Below are 22,236 nucleotides of genomic sequence, written 5' to 3' on the forward strand. Positions count from 1 at the left end.
CTTTAATATGTAGATCAACTGTCTGATAAACAAGTTTTTAAATAAGGCAACATTAGAGTTGCTGCAAAGTATTGGTTTTCTACTTTTGATAGAGCTACCTTGACAGGTTCAGTGTTAAGCTAGGCTAAAAAAAACTCAACAGTGCTGTGGGGAACTGTAGCTTAATGCACTGTGACAATCAGTCACTCTGATGCTCAGAGCTGTATATGTAAAGTGTGCAACATAAAAAGTCAGACCTGTTACTGCCACTAAAGCACCCCTGACCCTTCTTTCTCCTTCAGAATGGGCTGTCACCGCTCCATATGGCGGCACAGGGTGACCACGTTGAATGTGTCAAACACCTTTTGCAGCACAAAGCTCCTGTAGATGATGTCACATTGGACTACTTGACAGCATTGCATGTGGCAGCTCACTGTGGTCACTACAGAGTCACCAAGCTGCTGCTGGACAAGAGGGCCAATCCTAACGCCAGGGCTTTGGTAGGTTCAAAGACATCATGTGACAATCCACCTTTAGAAAATCAACTAGTTAATATATTCAAGTCCACATGGACAAGTCCAAATATGATGGTTGCATGGCTGCAATTGGTTGTAGTTGTTGTCACATTTAATTGGATTTGTGTTTATTTGTTACTCCACAGAATGGCTTCACTCCACTGCATATAGCCTGTAAGAAGAACCGAGTAAAAGTGATGGAGCTGCTGGTCAAATATGGAGCTTCCATTCAGGCCATTACAGAGGTGCTTTACACTCCGTCTAACTGCTGTAAAAAATTTAGGATAGTAGCAGAACATGCTAACATGTAGTTACGCTATCTTTATGTTTACAAGTGTTATTGTTTCCAAAATCTCAGTCCAACGGAACATAATTATCTTGGTTGTGGCTTCTCAGTACCACTGTCTGAAACCCCCCACCAGAAATGACCAGATAACAGAATTTGATATAAATTAGCACTCGTTTCAAAGTTCTTTGCTCCCTTTGTGTCCAGTCTGGTCTGACTCCCATCCATGTAGCAGCCTTCATGGGTCACCTGAACATCGTCCTGCTCCTGCTACAGAACGGAGCCTCTCCTGATGTCAGCAACATTGTGAGTGAGAGGGGAAAAAAGTGCAGACAGAGCATACCATAACACACAATCAAGTGAAAAAGTTTTCACAATGACCATTTCAGGATAATTGTAAGAATAAATGTGTGAACGGTGGTTTGAAACTTGTATTGAGCTGTGTGATGTGTATTATGTGCTCAGCGTGGGGAAACAGCACTACACATGGCAGCCAGGGCAGGTCAGGTGGAGGTGGTCAGATGTCTGCTGAGGAACGGGGCGATGGTGGATGCACGGGCACGGGTGAGACTGCTCTAATCACAATAGCATTCATCCAAAGACTCTTTATTCAACCTCAAATGAGGATAAAGCTACCATTTACTAAAAACCGTCATTATTCTTCCCTTACATCCTGTTCAGGAGGACCAGACTCCGCTTCACATTGCATCCCGTCTGGGAAAAACAGAGATTGTGCAGCTGCTGCTGCAGCACATGGCCCATCCTGATGCTGCAACAACCAACGGCTACACTCCCCTCCATATTTCTGCCAGGGAAGGGCAAGTGGAGACAGCCTCAGTCCTGCTGGAGGCTGGGGCTTCACACTCACTGGCCACCAAGGTGGGAGGAGCAGCCATTTGATCTAATTGTGACCACATTTATGTTTTGATTATCTGTGTTTTGATTTCTAACCACATCACAACCTCCCCACCTCTCATGCACAGGTGACAATTTTATGTCATTCTGGTTATGTGTCACCCAAATTCACTGCAGTCATAGTGGATAAAATGATAGGTTCTCTGTACATATTTAAAGGGAATTCAAAGAGACCGAGAGAATCATCAAGGTGTCTGCACACCTGATATTAAAGTCCAAAGTCTGACAGCACATGCAAAATAACAAATAAGGAAACTGGCACTCATATGACTCACAAAAACAAAACAAAAATTAGGGCATTTCACTGATAAAACCCTCTGATAATCTGCTGATTGAGTCTTTTTTCATTGAGAAGGGTCTCAATGATGCAGGTCTTTAAAAAGTTTAGTCAAGAAAAATAATTATTTCTTCAGTATATTCCCATAGACTGCTGTTACATATATTCCAGTGAACCGACAGCTGAGCTTCATCTTTCACATATTCTCTTATACATCAAGTTGGCATGTAAACATTCTTGTTACAGAAATTTCAAAACATTGCCAGGGTCCTTGGCTATTGATTGACATCTTACTTAAGATTAAAAAAGCTTTTATTGACCTGTTGGCAGTAGCCAATAGAGTGCATGTTGGAAGATAATTTTTGGCCTCTTCTGCTGTGTTTTAACAGTGAGCCAGCTGTAAATTAGCTCGTTGTGGATTAACAAGGATATTCTGAAAACCAGGATATGCCATTTGGATATGTAACTTTAAATGTCCAGCAAGGACTGTGTAACGGAGTGACTCTTCTTTGTGCCTTATGTGCGTTCATGCTTAAAAAGCATAAACTGTGGTAAACTGAGGTAAAATGTGCCACAGCTGACAGTAACACTAAATCTACACGTATGGTACCTTTAAAAAAAACAAACCTGTCAAATATTCAGTTTATCTGTGGCTGTCTGTGGACTTGGTAAGGCATCAAGCTGTAGTCTGATTATGCTTTCTAACAGCTGTAGTCATCTTTTTCCCCCTAATGTATTTGGACATATTTTACTCAGTCCCGGTAGCACTGACTGTTTGGAAAAAAGATTTGATAGAATTCTTAGCTTTCAAAAGAAACAAAAATCAAACATTTACATTCTATGGTTCTAGAACAGCTCTCAATTTACTTTGGGTATGCAATGGATATAGGTTTTCAGGACAATTTTACCAAAATGGAAAGGGTTAACCTGCAAGGTGTATTCAGAGAGAAGTTAATCTGGATATGGGAAAATGCATGTTCAAGTAAAGTGCAAAGTTTAAAGAAAGTGGTAGTGTTGGATCCCGTCAGCCAGAGCTGTTTTGGAAGACTCAGGATACATAAAAGGATTCTGTACAAAAAAAGCACATTCCTAAGAAAACACATCAGTCACACAGGCTTAAATGTGACCTAACTCTTAGCTAGCATTCCTGTTAACACAAGAACAATGACAAAAGCTAAAGGCAGAAGCAGTAATGTTAGTTTGCAGTTATTTGTCAGGCCAAGTAGTGCTGATCATAACCAATAAGCTGCCACAATTTCCTTGGAAAAATGACAAGCAGGGACATTCATTCTAACAGAGTCACAATCACTTTGTGATTGTCTCTCAGTATCAGTGGCTTAGATTGATTTACAGAAAAATGTAACAGCAGATGTGGCCTTTACTGTGAAGCCATGCGGCCTTCATCTGAAGCCTGAGATTACACAGTTACTGTATGTGCAGGTCTGTTTGACCCATTTCTGGTGACTGATTCATGAGGTCGTAAAGCTGCCTCCCATCCCTGGATTTGCCTGAGGCCTGACTGCCATCAAATGATTTATCGTGGTGATTGGGGGGATGCTGAGGAGGCGGCATCATTAAGATCTTTACCATGAAGCCAGTGATGGGCAGATTAGTCCTTTCGTTATTTTGTTTTTTAATTTTAAGTGAGTGAAACGCATTATTCATCAGGGTTCAGTGATTTAGCTCTCTGTACACTGTGTGTCTCCCTGGCTCCTCTCTAGGGAGGACGGGTGTGGCTGTTGCCACAGTAACCACACCATGGAAATCTATTGTGCTGTAGCACCTGTGTAATGCTAACATCTGAGCTTGTTTAAAACACTCCTTTCTCTTGTTCTGCTAACAACACATATCTTATCCCGCACTTTATTGTTTTCACCTCCAACCTTTCTGTATTGTTTTCGTGCTCCTATCACATCAAATGGAATCCAGAGCTTGAGAAACAAAGGATGTCGCTCTCCATGAGCAGGGCTTGGTCATTGCACACTGATCACGTGGTTTCTGTTGGACAGGCTTCACTTCAGTGTTTTACAGTGGCCACAGTGCACCCTCTGCAGGCTGGAAAATGAACTGGAAGTTAACAGTCTTTATCAAGGGTTAAGGTTACCTATAGTTGCATCAGCATAACAGAAGTCTGTTATCTGACATTAAACATACAGATGCATGAAAAGCTGCAGGGGATTTTATTTGATGAGACGTTTTCCTTGACACTTCTGAATAACCAAATAAATGGGATCAAAGCTTCAAGAATACTGTGGAAAGAGAAATAAAATGTTTACTAGCTAATTACCATGGTTTACAATAGCTGAGTACCCTGGGACTCTGGTGGGTTTCATGTTTCATGTTTCATTTTGTAAGGCAGCTGCATTTAAAGCACACGTTACAGTGTCTGCCTGATGCAAATGACTCTCAGCAGCTGTGGTAACTCAGAATCAAGAACATTTGTTTTCTTTAAGAAAGTTAAAAGTCAGCATCAAGTTAAAGGTTCCTAAGTTTTTTCATTCTTCATGTGCTTGCAGAACACATCATGTAGGCCCTTTGAAGACCTAATTAGAACTTCAGTAAGACCACAAAATGCCCCCACGGGTCTTACAGCATAATAGTTATCTCTCCAAGGGAACTAGCTTTTATCCATTTTTATTGTCAAATTGAAGATTTCTAAAATGGACAACACAGATCATTACATATTCAAGTTACATATGTCCATATGCAACATATACCTGCCTGCTTTGGGAACAGAGGCGTCTCTCGTGTTATTACCTACACCCATCCTGTTTCTACAGTCACAAGCAAGACAGACAAAAACAGATGAAACTGCTTTCTTTCATTTTTTTTTAAATAAATAATGACACCAGGAGAACCACTGAAAAAATAAATTTGGTCTCTTTTTTTTGTCTCCTTTCGGTTTGGTAATTGAATTACACACAAAATAGGAGTTAAGAATCTGTAAAAATTGTATGAAAATCTCAATCATGATATCAATATTTAATTGTTTTAATGTCATGATTATCATCAGTTCCAAGGATCATGAGACACCTTTATCAAAGATTAACTGAGATCTGTGTAACGATATCCAATTATCTGTTTCTGATAACATTTCTTAGTCTTTCTTACTCTGTGTTTTCTCTCCACAGAAAGGTTTTACTCCCCTGCATGTGGCCTCCAAGTATGGAAGCCTAGATGTAGCCAAGCTCCTGCTGCAGCGCCGTGCACTTCCTGATTCTGCTGGAAAGGTACGCATCCAAAACAGAACCATTGAACCTGTGCTCCTCATTGCATCAACAGACATTGTAACATCAATGAGAAGCTGTGTATCATGAACGATTGTTTTGCCCACTCTCAGAACATCTTAAAAAGATGTTGGATTTTTGTACGCGAGTGTAAAATGGTGTGTTGGTGATATCTTGTATTAAGGTTCAGATGGCTGCAGAAGCACTGGTAAGCTTAACTGAATGAAATTAGGCATTCATTCATTTGTATTAACAATGGTGGATTCAATACATGATGATTAACAGAAGCCTCTTTACATAAAGATTCTTTTCCACCTTAAAAATGTTCTTTGCCTCGAGAACCCACCCAGTGACAACTTGAATTAATCTCATCCTGCAGTCCTTTTTTTAAATTATTATTTCTTATTAATGGTGTGTGAGTATGTTTTTACTGCCTCAGTGCCATACTAACTGCTGTTTAATCCACCTGCACTCACCATCCCTCCACTACAGAATGGCCTCACCCCGCTTCATGTTGCAGCACATTATGATAACCAGACGGTGGCGCTCTTGCTTTTGGACAAAGGAGCATCGCCCCACACCATGGCCAAGGTGAGAGTCCATCATGCACAGCTGCGGATGATCCTGGAGTGCAGAATAAAGAATAGGTTCACAGCTCAGAGGAGGAAAGATTGAATCATTTCCTCAAACATTTGCTGGCTGTAGCCTCAAACAGGAGGAGGTGGTGCATTTGTCAGAATTATCCACATTAGGTTCTTTATGAGTATTTGTGCCTGTGGGAACATTATGTGTCACTCCATCACAATATGCTGTAGTGTTCATGGTAATGAAAGAATATGTCAGCAAGTACAAGTTTACCTCTCACTGATGTGTTTTCAGTACAACCACTCGCAAAACATATGAAATCACCTCTCTTGGAGGATGTTCATTCGCTGTTTTAGTTTGTTAAAAATCTGATCAATTGGAGAAAAAAATGGAATCGTGAACCAAGAACACCTCTGGCTTTTATGACAGTTTGAATTCTTTGCATTGCTGTCGACAGATTAGCTTTTCACTTCCAAAAAAATCCAAATATTCCCTTGGATTGAGATGCATACTGTTTGCTGGGCATGTGATTGAGTCGATATGTCTTTCCTGAAGAAAGATTTCACCAGTCTTTGTTTGTGGTATGATGCATTATCATCCTGAAAAATGACTTCTGCCAAACCCCATTTTGATTGATAGAATGAGAAGTGTCCAACATGTCAGTGTCCACATGCGCATATATAATGATTGTTTCTTAGTTTCTAAATTTCTGTTCCTTAATTAAAGAAATCCGATGCCCTTCAGCTGGTTACTTTTACGTTTGTATGATTCCTTTTTACAGCTTTCCCATTTTGTTTGTACTTGCTCTAAATTTGAGACATTTTGACTCAGAACAATCAACATTTTTGGCCACAGTCAGAGTTGAATTACAGTCTTGAAAGATTGTTTTAATCCTTTCCATTATTCCCACTGACAGCTTTCCATATTTCCTGCTAATCAGCTAGGTGCAACAGATCAGATTTAAATTATAGAGTTGTACTCATTTGCATATTTAAACTTGTGCATGTATTTATTTTAGAAATCTTTATCCCAAATAACTGGCTATGAAACACAATTTTGTTCAATTTGTCCAGCAGAAATAACATTCCTCAAGAATAGTATTTTTGATTTTTTTTCTTGCCTGGAGTTTAAGGATATCAAATGAAGCTCTGTGGGAAAGCGGAATCAGATATCAGACCAACAATATTTGGTGGTATATTTACTGTTCAATACCAGCTAACTTTTCTGTCCCACTGAATTAGAATGGCTACACTCCTCTGCACATTGCTGCTAAGAAGAACCAGATGGACATTGCCACAGTGTTGCTACAGTATGGTGCAGAGACCAACATACTGACCAAGCAGGGTGTCACTCCGTTGCATCTGGCCTCCCAGGAGGGCCATGCAGATGTGGCTGCCCTGCTTATCAGCAAGGGGGCCCAGATCAATGTTCCCACCAAGGTAATGATGAGCTCCAAGTCTTCAGTGTCAGGGCAAAATATTTAATTCTTTTAGTAGTTTGTTTTTACATTAAAGCTCTGTGTGTGTTCCTCATACAGAGCGGCCTGACGGCCCTCCATCTGGCCGCCCAGGAGGACAAAGTAGCTGTTGCTGAGATCCTTGCCAAGAGTGGAGCTAACCTTGATCAGCAAACCAAAGTATGAGCCATTGGGATTTTTTTCATTTATTCTCTGCATTTATCTTTTTTACCTTTTATGTTAAAAGAATGTAACAAGCAAAGGCTTGTTCTATTCTGCTGAAGTTATCACTTTCAGTCTTGGTATTTTTGCAGTGTTTCTCCACAGTGTACATGTTAGTGTGGTGTTTTCTTCCTGATTATGGATTTAAATCTGATTTGCTGTTATTTCACAGTTGGGCTACACTCCACTAATTGTAGCATGTCACTATGGTAATGCCAAGATGGTCAACTTCCTGCTTCAGAATGGAGCCAGTGTCAATGCCAAGACCAAGGTACTGAAGTTAGTCAGGTAGCTCTGGAGAAGCTTCAGCTCTCATAAATTACAGCCTTTCAAGATTAATTGCTAGCTTTTTAGAAACTTACTTCCATGGGAACTATATTTTTACTGAGACACTTTATATATACGTTATCTTAACACGCAGGTGAGCTAACCCTTAATTTATGCCATTTCATTCAGCTTCACATTTTTCTCCACAGAATGGATACACTCCCCTTCACCAGGCAGCCCAGCAAGGGAACACCCACATCATTAATGTTCTACTGCAATACGGTGCCAAACCCAATGCTGTCACTGTGGTGCGTAAATACGCATTCACACAAATGCAACCTCACAGATACACCCATCTGATGTACGCAACGTTTATTTTTTTGTCCAGAACGGTAACACTGCATTGGGTATTGCTCGGAGGCTGGGCTACATCTCCGTGGTGGATACACTGAGGGTCGTCACAGAGGAGATCATTACCACCACAACAGTACGTCACACACACATACAAACATACGCTGAATTCAGTGTGGGTTGATTTCTAAAGTTATTTGCGAACTTTAGAACTGTTTGCTAACTGTATAATTTTAGCAGGATGAGAGAAGCAACTCCGGTGCTCAGACTGCCAGACATAGTGTGTTCAGGCACAGAATTCATGTGCAGGTCACTTTGGCACTGCATTTAGTCATTGCTAAGGACCAGAAATGCCAGAAACAGACTTAAACATAAAAATCTATGCTTGATTTTAATCAGATTATGTCAAGTCCAAAGGAGATCCCAGTGCATGCTTCTTTGTAATTGTTTGTATGTCCTAAGTACACATTGACAGTCAAAAATACAGTTTACGCAACCTTAAATATGGTTAAAAAATCTAAAATTAGCCCAGTTTCACTGTAGAAATTTCAGCCTGTTAGAGGATGGGACAACAGTCCTGAATGCCCTTTGTTCGGTCTGAGCACATTGTGTTGTACTGTATTATCTCAAGTCAAGTCAAATTTATTTGTATAACACATTTCATGAACAAAACAATTCAAAGTGCTTTACATAAAATAAAAGCATGGCAGCGGGAAGCGGAAGAAGCATTAAAAACATTAAAGAATATAAAGAGAAAGAAATAAAATTATTAAAATGAATTAAAACAAGCAACAGTCTGGATAAGTTTAAAGATATCGTGCAGATTTCATGCATAGACCCATGAGAAAAGAAATGTTTTTAACCTGGATTTAAAAATGTCTACATTTGGTGACAGTTTAATCTCCTCTGGCAGTTTGTTCCACTTGTTTGCAGCATAACAGCTAAATGCTGCTTCTCCATGTTTAGTCTGGACTCTGGAATGGACCAGCTGACCTGAGTCCTTGGATCTAAGAGCTCTGCTGGGTTTATATTCTCTGAACATATCACAGATGTAGTTTGGGCCTATACCGTTCTGGGATTTGTAAACCATCAGTAGGCTTTTAAAATCTGTTCTGTGACTGACTGGAAGCCAGTGTAAACATTTTAAAACTGGTGTGATGTGTTCAGATCTGTTAGTCTTGGTTAAAACTCGTGTTCTGGATGAACTGCAGATGTTTAATGCTCTTTTTGGGAAGTCCAGTTAAAAGACCATTACAATAATCGAGTCTACTGGAGATGAATGCATGGATGAGTTTCTCCTGGTCTTTTTGGGAGAGAAAACCTTTAATTCTGCTGATGTTTCTGAGTTGGGTAAAAAGCTGCCTTGGTGACAGCTTTGATGTGGCTGCTGAAAGTCAGATCTGAGTCTATCAACACTCCAAGGTTACCAACTTGGTCAGTGATTGTAAGGGCCTGAGTCTCAAGATATTTACGAATGCTGACCCTCTTCTCTTTGCTACTAAACAGAATTATCTTAGTTTTGTCTTCATTTAATTGTAGAAAATTCTCTCTCATCCAGGAGTCTATTTCCTCCACTGACACAGTACGTCTGCTGGGCTGCAGTCGTCTGGTGACAGAGACACATAAAGTTATGTATCGTCTGCATAACTGTGATAATTGATGTTAAAGTTCTGCAATATCTGACCCAAAGGGAGCATAAACAAGTTAAACAGAAGAGGTCCAAGAATTGACCCCTGGGGGACTCCACAAGTCATGGCCACTCGCTCAGATTCACAGCTGTCAATTGTAACAAAATAACTCCGGCCTTCTAAATAGGACCTGAACCAGTTAAGGATCTCTCCAGAAAGTCCAAGCCAGTTTTCCAGCCTGTGCAACAGAATTCTGTGATTTACAGTATCAAACGTAGCATTGAGATCGAACAGAACCAGGACTGAATCATAACCAGAATCAGTATTCAACCTAATGTTGTTTAACACTTTGACCAGAGCTGTTTCAGTGCTATGATGATGTCTGAAGCCAGATCGAAAGTTATCGAGACTTCCACTTTCATTCAGAAAGTCGTTGAGCTGCTTAAATGCAACTTTCTCAATAATCTTGGATATAAAAGAGAGATTGGAGACAGGTCTGTAGTTGTTCATCACAGAGGCGTCTAGAGTTCTCTTCTTTAGGAGTGGCTTAATGGCAGCTGTCTTTAGTGACTTGGGAAAATGCCTGATGCCAGTGAGCTGTTAACTATTTGTAGGAGATTTTTAATTTAATTGAATTTAATTGAATTTGTTTCCTCTCTTTTACCAGACGGTGACAGAGAAACACAAGCTGAATGTGCCAGAAACCATGACTGAAGTACTCGATGTGTCCGATGAAGAGGGTAAGTGATGTTGCATATGAGCTCAACAACATCGACCCTAAGTTTGTCTTCAGATGAATGAGACACCTCTCTGGTACTATAGCCATATGGTCAGATTAACCAGATAAACTGCCTTTCTCACAGCAAATCCTTTCTTAAGCCCAAATTCTGTTTTTTGTGCCTTTACCAGTTGTGAGCTGGTGAACATTATGGAGCATTTAGCAGTTAAAGAGCCAGACAAAGTTTTCTGCTGAAACCCAATGAAATAGCTAAAAAAATGCATCAGGTAGACCCAAACACATCTACAAAAAAGGTTCTGATGTTGCTCTGTGTCTGCAGTTTGCTTACACATTCACAACTTATAATGGTAAAACTGGGAGTTTAAGAGACAGTGAGTGACTGAAGTGTCTGCCTACAGCATGGAAAACCATTGATGATGATGGTGATGTTATGTCCGATGACACCACAGATGAGGAAGGTACTTAGCATGGTGCTGTGTGTAAGGGCTTGCAGTGTGGATTTACTGTAGAAGTAAAAACTTGTGTTTCATGCATGGTGATAGGCCTGTGGCTATTAGATGAGACAATGCTAACTAATTTATGGTATTTCCCACATGAAGGGGTCTTTATTGGAATTGGAAATTGGTTGATGTCAAAGCATTAACACACTGAAAAGCACAGTAACAATTTCGTTTGAGTGTGCTAAGGTCAGAAATGGAGTTAGGATTTGCTAAAGCGAGCTGGCATGAGGGAAACAGCAGTCTAAAATGTAAAATATGGCCACAACCAACAGTAAAATTTACTATCTGTTGCTCTTTCTGTATCTCAAGCCCTCAAGCCCTAAAGCGCATTTTTTTTATATCGGATTTGATATTGGAGTTCACATGGCAACTTGGAAAATGTTGGCAAAGCTTACAGCATTTTATTGTGTATTTCAATGCATGATGTTTTCCAAATTTGAATAGTAAAGGGATACAAAGTGCATTGGAAACTGACACAAAGAGCTGCAGTCCAAGCGTTAGTATATGGCCAGTTTAGATTAAGAATGTGTGGTTTTCATCCCTGTGCATGAAACAATAGCAAAAATGCAGACAGCAATTAGTTAGCTCATCAGGCTGGACGTTATGATACAGCTGTCAAAATAAGCCCTTTGCTATATGATACTGAATATAAGCTTCTTACTGTATTTATTGTTACATGAAGCTTGCTGTTCCCAGTCTTGATTCTAAGCTATGCATGTTGCCTTTCAGCTACAGTTTCACACATAATGCACTTAATGAGAATGGAATACATTTTTTTGAGTTTGTGTGAATTGGTGAATGAGAAATACATTACATACATACAGAAAGTGATTTGTTGAAGCTAAATAAGCTAAAAGGCTCTTGATACTGTAATTGTGAAACCTTATCTAACATTCTTGAAGAAATTGAATTAGCTTACATCCCAGTTAGCTGGACTATTCCTTTGAAACGGGATCTATGTTTTATTTTGGAGAAAGCTACTTTTGTCGGTGTTCAGAAACACAGTGTTTTGACTTCATAGCTTTTTCTCAAGCACATAAGATTTTTATGGGAAAATGCTGAGTCTCTGGAGTGTAAACTAATCCCCTGTTAGCTGCAAGCATTAGCATTTGCATGGCTACATTCATTTGATGTTTTAGCCTAAGGATGTTATTTCTGCAGCAAGATGAAAACTTTGGTGTCTTTAGTGAATTATTTTTTTTGTTTTTTTGTCATTTCAAATGCAACAGTAAACTACCTTGGCGACTGAGTGGCAGATAACAAGCAGAAAAATTGTGAAGTGTCTGGCTCTCTTGTATATATGTTCTTGTATATAGCCAATATACTGTTGGCATGAGAACATCTCTGTCTAACTATAGTATGTTTTTCACTTGCTCTGCTGGCCTAGCATAATGCTTTCTCCCAGACCTGGACTAAGTCTAAAATAGCTCCACCATAGCCTGCAGCTTCACTTTCAGGCATCTGCTGCTTAGGTTATGCATGTCCCAAGAAAATTTTTGACATGTCACTTATTACAGTTACAATTTATAAAAAATAATAAAATTAAACGAAAATTGGAAAAAATATATTTTTGTCCCAAAGTGAAATTATATCTGAAACTTATGAATATATGACCATATGCGTTAAACGTTTTGGAAACACAATTCTGAAAGTCGAAATTCAATAAAAAAACACCAGTTGCCTCTTTAGTGTTCTTCATCATTCATTTGTCCTCATTATAGGTGTTTATTTTTCATTTCCTTACGAGAATGTAATTGTATACATCAGTGTTGTTATTTTGACATGAAGAATGTATTATTTTGTTATCTGCAAATGATAAAGCTAATTGTCTTATAATATTGGTTAATCTCATAATCTTCAGAAAACAGGGCTTTTGTCTTCTCCAGACAAGTTGATTAAAATTGTTATCTCAAAAAATGGGGATTAGTTTCTTGAGATCATAAGATCTAATAAAAATGATGTCTCGTTAATTGGACTGGCAATTCCTGATTGCTGTCAGACATCAATCCATAATCAAACACTAAGTCAACAGTCTACAACAACATTGTCATAGTAATCAGAGGTTTCTTTGCTTCAGCCAACCACCCTTACATATATGTAGAGATGATAACATAAGATAACCCTTGTTCATAACACCACAACAAACAGAACTCCAAAAGCCTTTTCATAGAAGTTTTAAACAATAATTTACGGCACCATATTTTCCTCATATTTGTCTGACATCCTAATTATTAGCTCAGAAACTATGAGTAATTTGTCATCATTCTGGGTCTTTCAGACAGTTTTTGTTCCGTGTTTATAATTGGAAACGAATTGTGCTCCAAATGAAGGCAGCCCTGTCAGCAGTATGTGGGATTAAAAACTTACGATCACTGATACAGTGCCCTGATCTTACGAGCACAGACCCTTTCTCTCACAGTAGGGGATCACTTCTTACGACAGAGTGACATGAATCAGAAGTTTTCGATCCCAGATACTGCTAAACATAAGCGTTAGTTGCTGACTGTAAAAGGGGATTTCACCCACCTGGATGACATTTTCATCCACTACAATAATGAAGAATAAAATACTATTTCAAAAGTAGAAGTTGTAAAAGAACTCTGAAGAAATTAGACTTTCCTCTGTTTTAGTGTAGGCTTTCATACATTATAGTTCTCCCATAAAGGTCTGTAATATCCAATAATCCTGGAGCGAATTTTGTGAAGAATTTTCAAGATGACTGAATAAAGAATTAAATCTCTGTTGGGGAAAACTCACCTCCTAGCTTGACATAAAATGGATCTAAGATAAAATGTATATTGGAAAATGGTTATATTTGTGACCAGAATTAAGGCTGATGAACTGAAACACTGACTCTAATAACTAATATTTTTCCTCAAAGTATTCAATAAAGTCCTGCTTAACCCTTCCCTTCCTGACCACTGATGCACAGTAGTGGAGCAGCAGTAGAGCTTTGTCTCAGCGGTGCAAATAACATAGGGTAACGCCATAGCATGCAGCATGTTTGTTGTGAGACTACAGTAGGGGCAAGTGACATTTAGTTGACTTTTGCTCTACACAGGCTATAGCAAAATCAGGTCATTTATAGTGGACGTCTTTAGCATTTAAGGATTGAGAAGCTAAATGATGTGTGTTGATATGTCATCATATAGCTGCTAAGCTTGCCAAGTGTAGAAGGTTTGCTCAGCAACGATGTCAAACTTACATAAACTTGTAGAAGTTTCTGTTGCCTGTATCGGTGACCTCAGTCTTTTGGTCACTACCCAGATCTCATGACCATGGGTGAGGGAAGGAAAAAAGATGGACCATAAATTGAAAGTTTCTCCTTCCAGCTCAACTCCCTCCTTATCCATAACATACCATAGCGGCACCCTCATTATTGCTGACGAATCCCTAATCCGTCTGTCCATCTCTCGCTCCAGTCACTCGTTGTGAGCATTCCATCTTTTTCCGGTTGAGAACCATGGCCTTCGATTTGGAAGGGCTGACTTTCATCATGGCCGCTTCACACTCAGTCATGAAGTCGCTCCAGTGCTGCTGAGAGTCATGGCTTGAAGAAGCCAACAGAACTACATCATCCACAAAAAGCAAAGATGCAACCCTGAGGTTGCCAAACCAGACTCCCTCCTCTCCATGACTACACTTCATGACGAGATCCTGTCCATGACAATCACAAACAGCATCGATGACATGGGGCAGCCCATAAACCAGTTCGACTTAATGCCAAGAATGTGGACACAGCTCTTGCTTTAGTTATACATAAAAGCGATTCCAGTACCCCATATTCCCTCAGCCCCCAATAACACAGCTCTCAGGGTCATGAGGATACTCAAACCCCTCCACCACATTAAGGTGGTGATTTGATTGAGGGGTCAACTTTTTATATCAGGGGTAATTTGACATCACTTCTGACAACAGGTTTGATAAAGAACTTATTTTTCACTTTTGAAATAGTGGAACAGCCACCCAGTGAATCTGCATGGAACATGGTGTCAGTCAGTGGTCACTTGACCAATAGCCATATGATCCAAAAATTTGGATCGTCTTATAATGAGGTTATACATTACACTCTTCTCTCCAAAGGTGATGACACAATGACGGGCGATGGAGGGGAGTATCTGAGGGCCGAGGACCTCAGGGAGCTGGGAGATGACTCCCTGCCAGGACAGTATCTGGACGGAATGAACTACCTTCGCTTCAGCCTGGAGGGAGGACGCACTGACAGGTACATCACTCTCTGCCACTCTCTCACCTTACTGTAGATGACAAGCAGCAAGAACAATCCGACCCTGACAAACGATTTAACATTCACAGCAGCTGTGAAAACTAGAGATGCCAGATACCAGAGCTTCGAAGCTTGTGTCAGTCTAATGAACCGCCGTGTGTCGACTCTAAGAGTAGGAGCTTGCGTCAAGCGACAAACATGACTGATGACGTCCGAAGCTTCACACGATAAGGGTGCTTCACAAAGCGTTTCATTGGGCCACTTTTTACAATGCCCCAAGCACGACTACTTACATCAGATCATGCTTCACGACATGACAAAAGTTATAATTGATATGTATGTTTGTATGAATGAAATACAGCCTGAAAACTGTACAAAATTTGACGCTCAAAAGTCAGATTTGGGAATTATAGTTTTTCCCACTTTTCTCTCCTGCCATGAACACATGGCTTTACATTTTTGTCTATTTAATTTTAATTCTATTCAAAAACAGGAGCCACATCGCTAAAGGTTTTGTTGAACTTCAAATCTGTTTATGAACGTGCAGCTTTAAATTGGTTTTACTGTAAACATTTAGGATTGAAACAATTAGGTTTTGCTTCGATCAAATTATGAACCAGCTGCTGTAAAGCCACTAGATGTAACTGTTCCTCCTCATAGTGAAGCCCCAAAGCTTCGAATAATTTTCGTTACAAAAAGAAAGAAAGCCTCAATGCTTCAAAAAGCTTAAATTCACAAAAGAAAACTCATCTGAGGATGAAAACAAAATGGATCATTAGGTTAATAGACTAACAGTACATAAAAGTTTATATCCATGTGCTCCAGGCTCAAACAAAGGCTCTTCTGCTTCATAAAGCAAACACTTGGTATATGTGCCTCATTTAGAGTTTCAGAAAATGGTGTCCACAAAGCTGTTGTGCTTCCTGATATTAATTTAAACCTTTTTCCATTCAAAAAATGTTATTTAAAACAGTTATGTGTCTGTGTCTATCCACTTAATTTTTTTACCCTTTCACTGTCTAATTACTGACATATATGCAGTGGATGGTTGCTGTAACGTTGCCATGTAGCAGTTTACAGTATGTACATATATTGATAATTTTCCTCTTGAGCATCAACCAACTACTTTGGTCTATATATGTTTGTGTTTTGCAACCTCTCCTCCACATACTAAATGGTTGGTCTCCTTTGTTATGCCTCCATAGCCAAATCCAAAGGTATGTGCTGGCTCAGATACACTATATTGCCAAAAGTGTTCACTCACCCATTCAAGTAATTAAATTCAGGTGTTCCAATCACTTCCATGGCCACAGGTGTATAAATCCAAGCACCTCGGCATGCAGACTGCTTCTACAAACATCTGTGAAAGAATGAGTCGCTCTCAGGAGCTCAGTGGATTCCAGCATGGTACCGTGATAGGATGCCACCTGTGCAACAAGTCCAGTCGTGGAATTTCCTCACTATTAAATATTCCACAGTCAGCTGTCAGTGGTATTATAACAAAGTGGAAGCGATTGAGAACGACAGCAACTCAGACATGAAGTGGTAGGTTACATAAAATGACAGAGTGGGGTCAGTGGATGCTGAGGTGTATAGTGCGCAGAGGTCACCAACTTTCTGCAGAGTCCATCGCTACAGACCTCCAAACTTCATGTGGGCTTCAGATTAGCTCAAGAATAGTGTGTAGAGAGCTTCATGGAATGGTTTCCATGGCAGCTGCATCCAAGCCATACATCACCAAGTGCAATGCAAAGTGTCGGATGCAGTGGTGTACAGCACGCCGCCACTGGAGTCTAGAGCAGTGGAGACGCGTTGTCTGGAGTGATGAATCACGCTTCTTCATCTGAGAATCTGATGGAGGAGTCTGGGTTTGGCGGTTGCCAGGGGAACGGTACTTGTCTGACTGCACTGTGCCAAGTGTAAAGTTTGGTGGTGGATTATGGTGTGGGGTTGTTCTTCAGGAGCTGGGCTTGGCCCCTTAGTTCCAGTTAAAGGAACTCTGAATGCTTCAGCATACCAAGAGATTTTGGACAATTTCATGTTTCCAACTCTGTGTAAACAGTTTGGGGATGGCCCATTCCTGTTCCAACATGACTGTGCACCAGTGCACAAAGCAAGGTCCATAAAGACATGGATGAGCCAGTTTGGTGTGGAAGAACTTGACTGGCCTGCACAGAGTCCTGACCTCAACCTGATAGAACACCTTTGGGGTGAATTAGAGCCAGACCTTCTGTCCAACATCAGTGTCCAACCTCACAAATGAGCTTCTGGAAGAATGGTCAAAAATTCCGATAAACACAAAACACTAACCCTAAACCTTGTGGAAAGCTTGCCCAGAAGAGTTGAAGCTGTTCCAGCTGCAAAGGGTGGGTCGACGTCATATTAAACCGTATGCATTAAGAATGGGATGTCACTTAAGTTCATATGCGTGTAAAGGCAGATGAGCAAATACTTTTGGCAACATAGTGTATCTTGGAACGAATTCAATTCAATTCAATTAAAAAAAGCTTTATTTGTACCCAAGGGGCAATTAAAGTCACACAGAGCAGCAAACAAGGCAACAATGTAAACACTAAAACAACTGTAAACAAGGACAAGAAAAAATAGTCGCACAGAGTACGGTCTAATGGGAAGAAAACAGAACTATTCAACTGTCTCCTTCAACTGGGCATAAAGTTTTTGAATACTGACTTGCCACTTATTACTAAGTTTCGTTATTGTTTCGAACTTAAGTCAAAATGTTGCTGTGTAAAACTACTCATTGTGTGACTTTAAGGATAAGAATATTCTCCACATGATCAGTTTGATATTAGTGTTGGTCAACCATGATCCTCATAGCACCATTTATAATTGTCAGCTGTGGCAAAGATTAGCTACTTAATATGATCATATTAGCATTTTCTGTCAAAAGTCAGGTTTCCATAGCAGATTAAGAAGATGTGAAATTATGAAAGGTGAAAGGAAACGTTTGCCTGTTTTGAAGAACACTTCAAAATCTACACTTGGGGGAACTGAAAATCATGTCTGACCTGGAAAAGATAAAAACGATGTGACTCACCAGCTGTATCCGGTCTTAGCAAGCAAGCAATAAACTCACTTGACTAACCAGCTTCCTCTATCCCAGAAAATAATTCCTGAGGAAGAGCTTGTCAATGTGCACCTCAGTTTTTTTTCACTCTTAAGATTTGTTTTCAGTTCAACTTCTACTGAGTTACAGCCACGAGCAACATAGCCTATAAGCTCTACCCACTTCAATATTACACAGCCTAATTTATTCACTTCAAAGCAGTCAGTAGAAACTGTTTTATAGAAGTTTAGCTAGCTTAGCTGGAGACTCTTAGTCTTATGAATTGGCTGAAATCTGAAGTCTTTTAGCAATGACGACATTTGAAACAAGGCTGTCCTTTTAAAAAGACCTTGTTAAGACAAAGGAACATATTCACCATTTAAAAAGAACTCAAATGAAGCACAAATGAATAATTTTATTAAATTATGTTTCTGTTCCCTCTGTGACATTCATTACAGTTTTGTCCACATTGATTGACACTGATATGTTTTTGGAGCTTTTAGGTGATATTTAAAGCTTATTACCAAAGCGGTGCTTTTGAATTTCCCAGCACTCTCTGGTTTCACTACTTTTTTCCCTTGTCTTCTCTTATCCAGTTCAGACAGGTCCTTCACACCCACCCACCACAGCTACTACTCTCCTAGACATGAAGGCATGGTGGATGAGATAGTCACCAGTCACCAGGTACAGTGCATGCTCACAGTTATCACGTAGTAATTCTATTTTGAAAAACTGATAAGACATTTGGTTTTTTTTCCCATTGAATTTTCTGTCCTTGATGAGTTACTGAGTAGCAACATTTTGGCAGATTTCTCCTTTTCACTAAACAAAGCAATCATAAGGAAGATCAGGCTTATCTGAAAAAAAAAACAGTCATATGTCAATGTGATGCAGTTTAAACATTCTTATTAGAAGTAGTAGTAGTAGTCTTTCTGTGATGGTTTGAGACATTGAGTTTTAACATCATCCATCTTTTTTTTAAGTGAGAGCTCTGTATCTGAATGTGCTCATAATTATGTATCCTGAAATTTCTATGATGGTGACCATGGTCATCCATATAATTTATATGACTACACAAACTAACTGTCACATGTTCTACTTTACATTTCAAAAATATTTTCTCTTAACAAAGAAGCTACATTTGCATCCCACACATGTGACAGAACACTAAGAGTAGTGATGTCAGAACTAAGAATAAGCAAAGTCTGGCAGCACTGGAAAGCAGAAGTGCCAAAGATTAGCAGAGGAAGAGCCCAAATACCAGAAAACAAGAGTAGACATACAGGAACAGATCTTTCTTATTGAACTTATGAAAAACCTCATGATGTGCTTCAGAGAATATTCCTTTTGGATCACCTAAGGCCACCTTTCTGTCCAGGTTCTGTCCAGGCTTTGAAACTATAATACTATAAATTGTACATTTCTGCTCCAAGGGAACCTAACTTGCCAAAGTTTATTCTCAGCTCAAACCCATGCCCTGTTCCTATAGTTCAGGTTTATGACAGATGAATGTGGCTGATAAACCCAAAGTTTATTGCTTCAGTCCAGAACAGGGCTTTACACAAGTGCACTCTCTGCAATCTATAAGTTTAGGTGTAAATGAGGTAGAGAGCATAAAACATTCTAGCTTTGCCCTCCTCCAAATCAGATGTAACCCTCAGCTCTGGGAAGTTTTCAATTTAAACAAGGTCATAACGTTTCTTTGGCACAGCGACTAACACTGTCACTGGGGATCTTCCTTTTGCAAGTTTTATTTCAATCACTGACCACTAGCTTGTGAGTGTAACATAATCCACTGGCTACACTTTGTTTCTCTTCCTGTTCTTCATAGCTTATTTGTGTTGTATGATTTCATCATGAGAACTAGAAAGACTCAGTGAGATATAAAGGTAATATAAAGGGGTAAAGACAGATTTCACAACCTCCCACTGATGTGTTTTACCACCTGAAACAAGGGTTGGTTGGTAAGCTCTCAGTTTCACTGACATCGACCAAATTTCTCAAGAGAGACTGGAAGGAACGGTTCAGTCTAAAAAAAGCATTTTCCAGCTTTAACTAGAGAAATGTCCAGTTAACAGTGACTTAATGCTTCTCCATTGTATGAATGGTGATGACCCTCAGTCACATCAACACACTCATTCTCTTAATTCCCTCCTTGATAAATTCAGTATTTTCTAGTAGATCTCTACTAAGAGTTTGTTTGGCCGATTCCAGATGTCGTCACTTGCCCGGGAGAATGACAAAGATTCCTACAGACTCAGTTGGGGCACAGAGAACCTGGATAACGTGGCTTTGTCCTCCAGCCCCATCCATTCTGGGTAGGTGCAGTCACACTGGACAACTAAAATGTTACATTTCTGCACATTCAACACAAATGTGTGAACAGAGGCTGACATAATCACGCACTTATTGGTTTAATTAATTTAACAATTTCTTAATTGTTTACTTAATTTCTAATTAATTGTGGTAAGAATGAACTTAGCATTTACTATGAGAAGTCAGGGCTTTATGAATGGTTGGATATTGGAGACGCATGCTGCTGGGAGCCCTCAGTAGTATTTCTAATGAATTCTAAACATTAGTGAAGTGTGACTCCTGTAGTTAAGTATAGTCTTCTTATGAAAACTGTGTGTTCTCTGTCCAAGAATCAGACCAGTAGATCACTCCGATCTAGGCCTGTGATCACTGCAGACCTGGAGTCAGCATTTGGTTTGCTTCACAGCCCAAAGCAAGCTATGTCTCTCGTGTTGTATTAGCTCTTATTTTGATGAGCCACTTATCCAAGTTCGGGTTGTATTTAAATTAGTATTATTTGAATCAGAGTTGTCAAGTCTACAATATTTTCCTTATGAACTGTTTTCTTTGTCTATACAACATTAGAAAACAGTGAAAAAGAACCATCACAACTTCAAACCCAAGCACCAAGGTGAACTGGTCATTTTGTCTCTACTGATATCAGTTATATCTTTCAAACTTTGAAAGTCTCGGTTTCACCACAGTAGATTCTTTAGGGAGCATTACAGGTGTCTGTGGGCATCCTGTCAAACCTCAAACAGAAACAGCCTCTCTGTTTCTTCTTATTTTCACTCTTTATGTCGAGCTTGGCTCACCACATCCTGACTCCAGCTTCAGACTCACTGAGCAAACATCTTTTTTGTCTCAATCTTGTAAAGAAAAATAAGTTGGAACTTCTCTTTTAAGTCACACAAGGAAGGAAATGATATTATTTATGTTTGCAATAAGCTGCATATTACTGAAGTAATATGTTACATTTACGTTCAGCGGGATTTTTCAGCTCCTTTTCTTGTCCCTTTGCTCTGTTCTTCTTGCTCTGACTTTCCTCTCGAGGTTGTGGTTCTGTGAACTGTTACTGCTTGACTTTTGATTCCTTTCTGTCTGATGTGGTTATTGTTTTTAGCCACTCCTCTCCGTGCCATGATCATGGAGACCACAGCAGGTGACTCACTGCACCTTGGTTAAATCACACTCCTCCTCCTCATCTTCATCGCTCTGTTCCTCCACTCACAGTGTGCTCTCCTGGTGGAGAGGTGTTATGTGTCACTGTCCTTGACAGATATCGCCTCATGTCATTTTCTCTGTTTTCGGGCTAATGGTGAAACAAGTCTTTTCAATCTGAGTTGAATCTCTTAGTTAAACACACTGTTTATCTCATGCGTCCAAATGGACAGATCATCTGATGCAACAAGTTAAAGAAAACAAACCTTAAACTGAGAATATTCTGGAACATGAGGCGGTGGAAGTTGAGGACATGTATGTTGATTTCATACAGTGTCTTGTGAAATATGCATTTTCACTAACACTTTTGTTGCCTGAAAAGGAGAATTTTGAACAGTGTATTTGGAGTTATGTTACCGTACTCTGACTGATGTTAATACAGTGGAAGACAAATGCCTTCTAACAGATTTTCTGGTCATGTTGCTGATTCAGATAATAAGTGCTCTTATGTCTTGTGTGTATGCTTCCAAAATAAAAACAT

At 39.6% G+C, this 22,236-nt stretch overlaps 1 protein-coding gene across 2 annotated transcripts in view; it reads left to right on the forward strand.

The window, feature by feature from the left end:
- LOC140282104 (ankyrin-2-like) overlaps nucleotides 1–22,236 on the forward strand; it is a 125,564-nt gene that overhangs the window by 64,939 nt on the left and 38,389 nt on the right. For both annotated transcript variants that reach the window (XM_072376667.1, XM_072376668.1), the window contains exons 11-27: nucleotides 282–479; nucleotides 641–739; nucleotides 988–1,086; nucleotides 1,246–1,344; nucleotides 1,462–1,659; nucleotides 5,104–5,202; nucleotides 5,692–5,790; nucleotides 7,026–7,223; nucleotides 7,322–7,420; nucleotides 7,635–7,733; nucleotides 7,939–8,037; nucleotides 8,118–8,216; nucleotides 10,376–10,448; nucleotides 15,031–15,172; nucleotides 18,836–18,923; nucleotides 20,454–20,557; nucleotides 21,658–21,696. In XM_072376667.1, the coding sequence (XP_072232768.1) occupies nucleotides 282–479; nucleotides 641–739; nucleotides 988–1,086; nucleotides 1,246–1,344; nucleotides 1,462–1,659; nucleotides 5,104–5,202; nucleotides 5,692–5,790; nucleotides 7,026–7,223; nucleotides 7,322–7,420; nucleotides 7,635–7,733; nucleotides 7,939–8,037; nucleotides 8,118–8,216; nucleotides 10,376–10,448; nucleotides 15,031–15,172; nucleotides 18,836–18,923; nucleotides 20,454–20,557; nucleotides 21,658–21,696 (1,931 nt within the window). The remainder of the gene's footprint in view (nucleotides 1–281; nucleotides 480–640; nucleotides 740–987; nucleotides 1,087–1,245; nucleotides 1,345–1,461; nucleotides 1,660–5,103; nucleotides 5,203–5,691; nucleotides 5,791–7,025; nucleotides 7,224–7,321; nucleotides 7,421–7,634; nucleotides 7,734–7,938; nucleotides 8,038–8,117; nucleotides 8,217–10,375; nucleotides 10,449–15,030; nucleotides 15,173–18,835; nucleotides 18,924–20,453; nucleotides 20,558–21,657; nucleotides 21,697–22,236) is intronic.

Source organism: Leuresthes tenuis, unplaced genomic scaffold (assembly GCF_036924035.1).
Source record: "Leuresthes tenuis unplaced genomic scaffold, fLeuTen1.0.hap1 SCAF_22, whole genome shotgun sequence".
Lineage (NCBI taxonomy): Eukaryota > Metazoa > Chordata > Actinopteri > Atheriniformes > Atherinopsidae > Leuresthes > Leuresthes tenuis.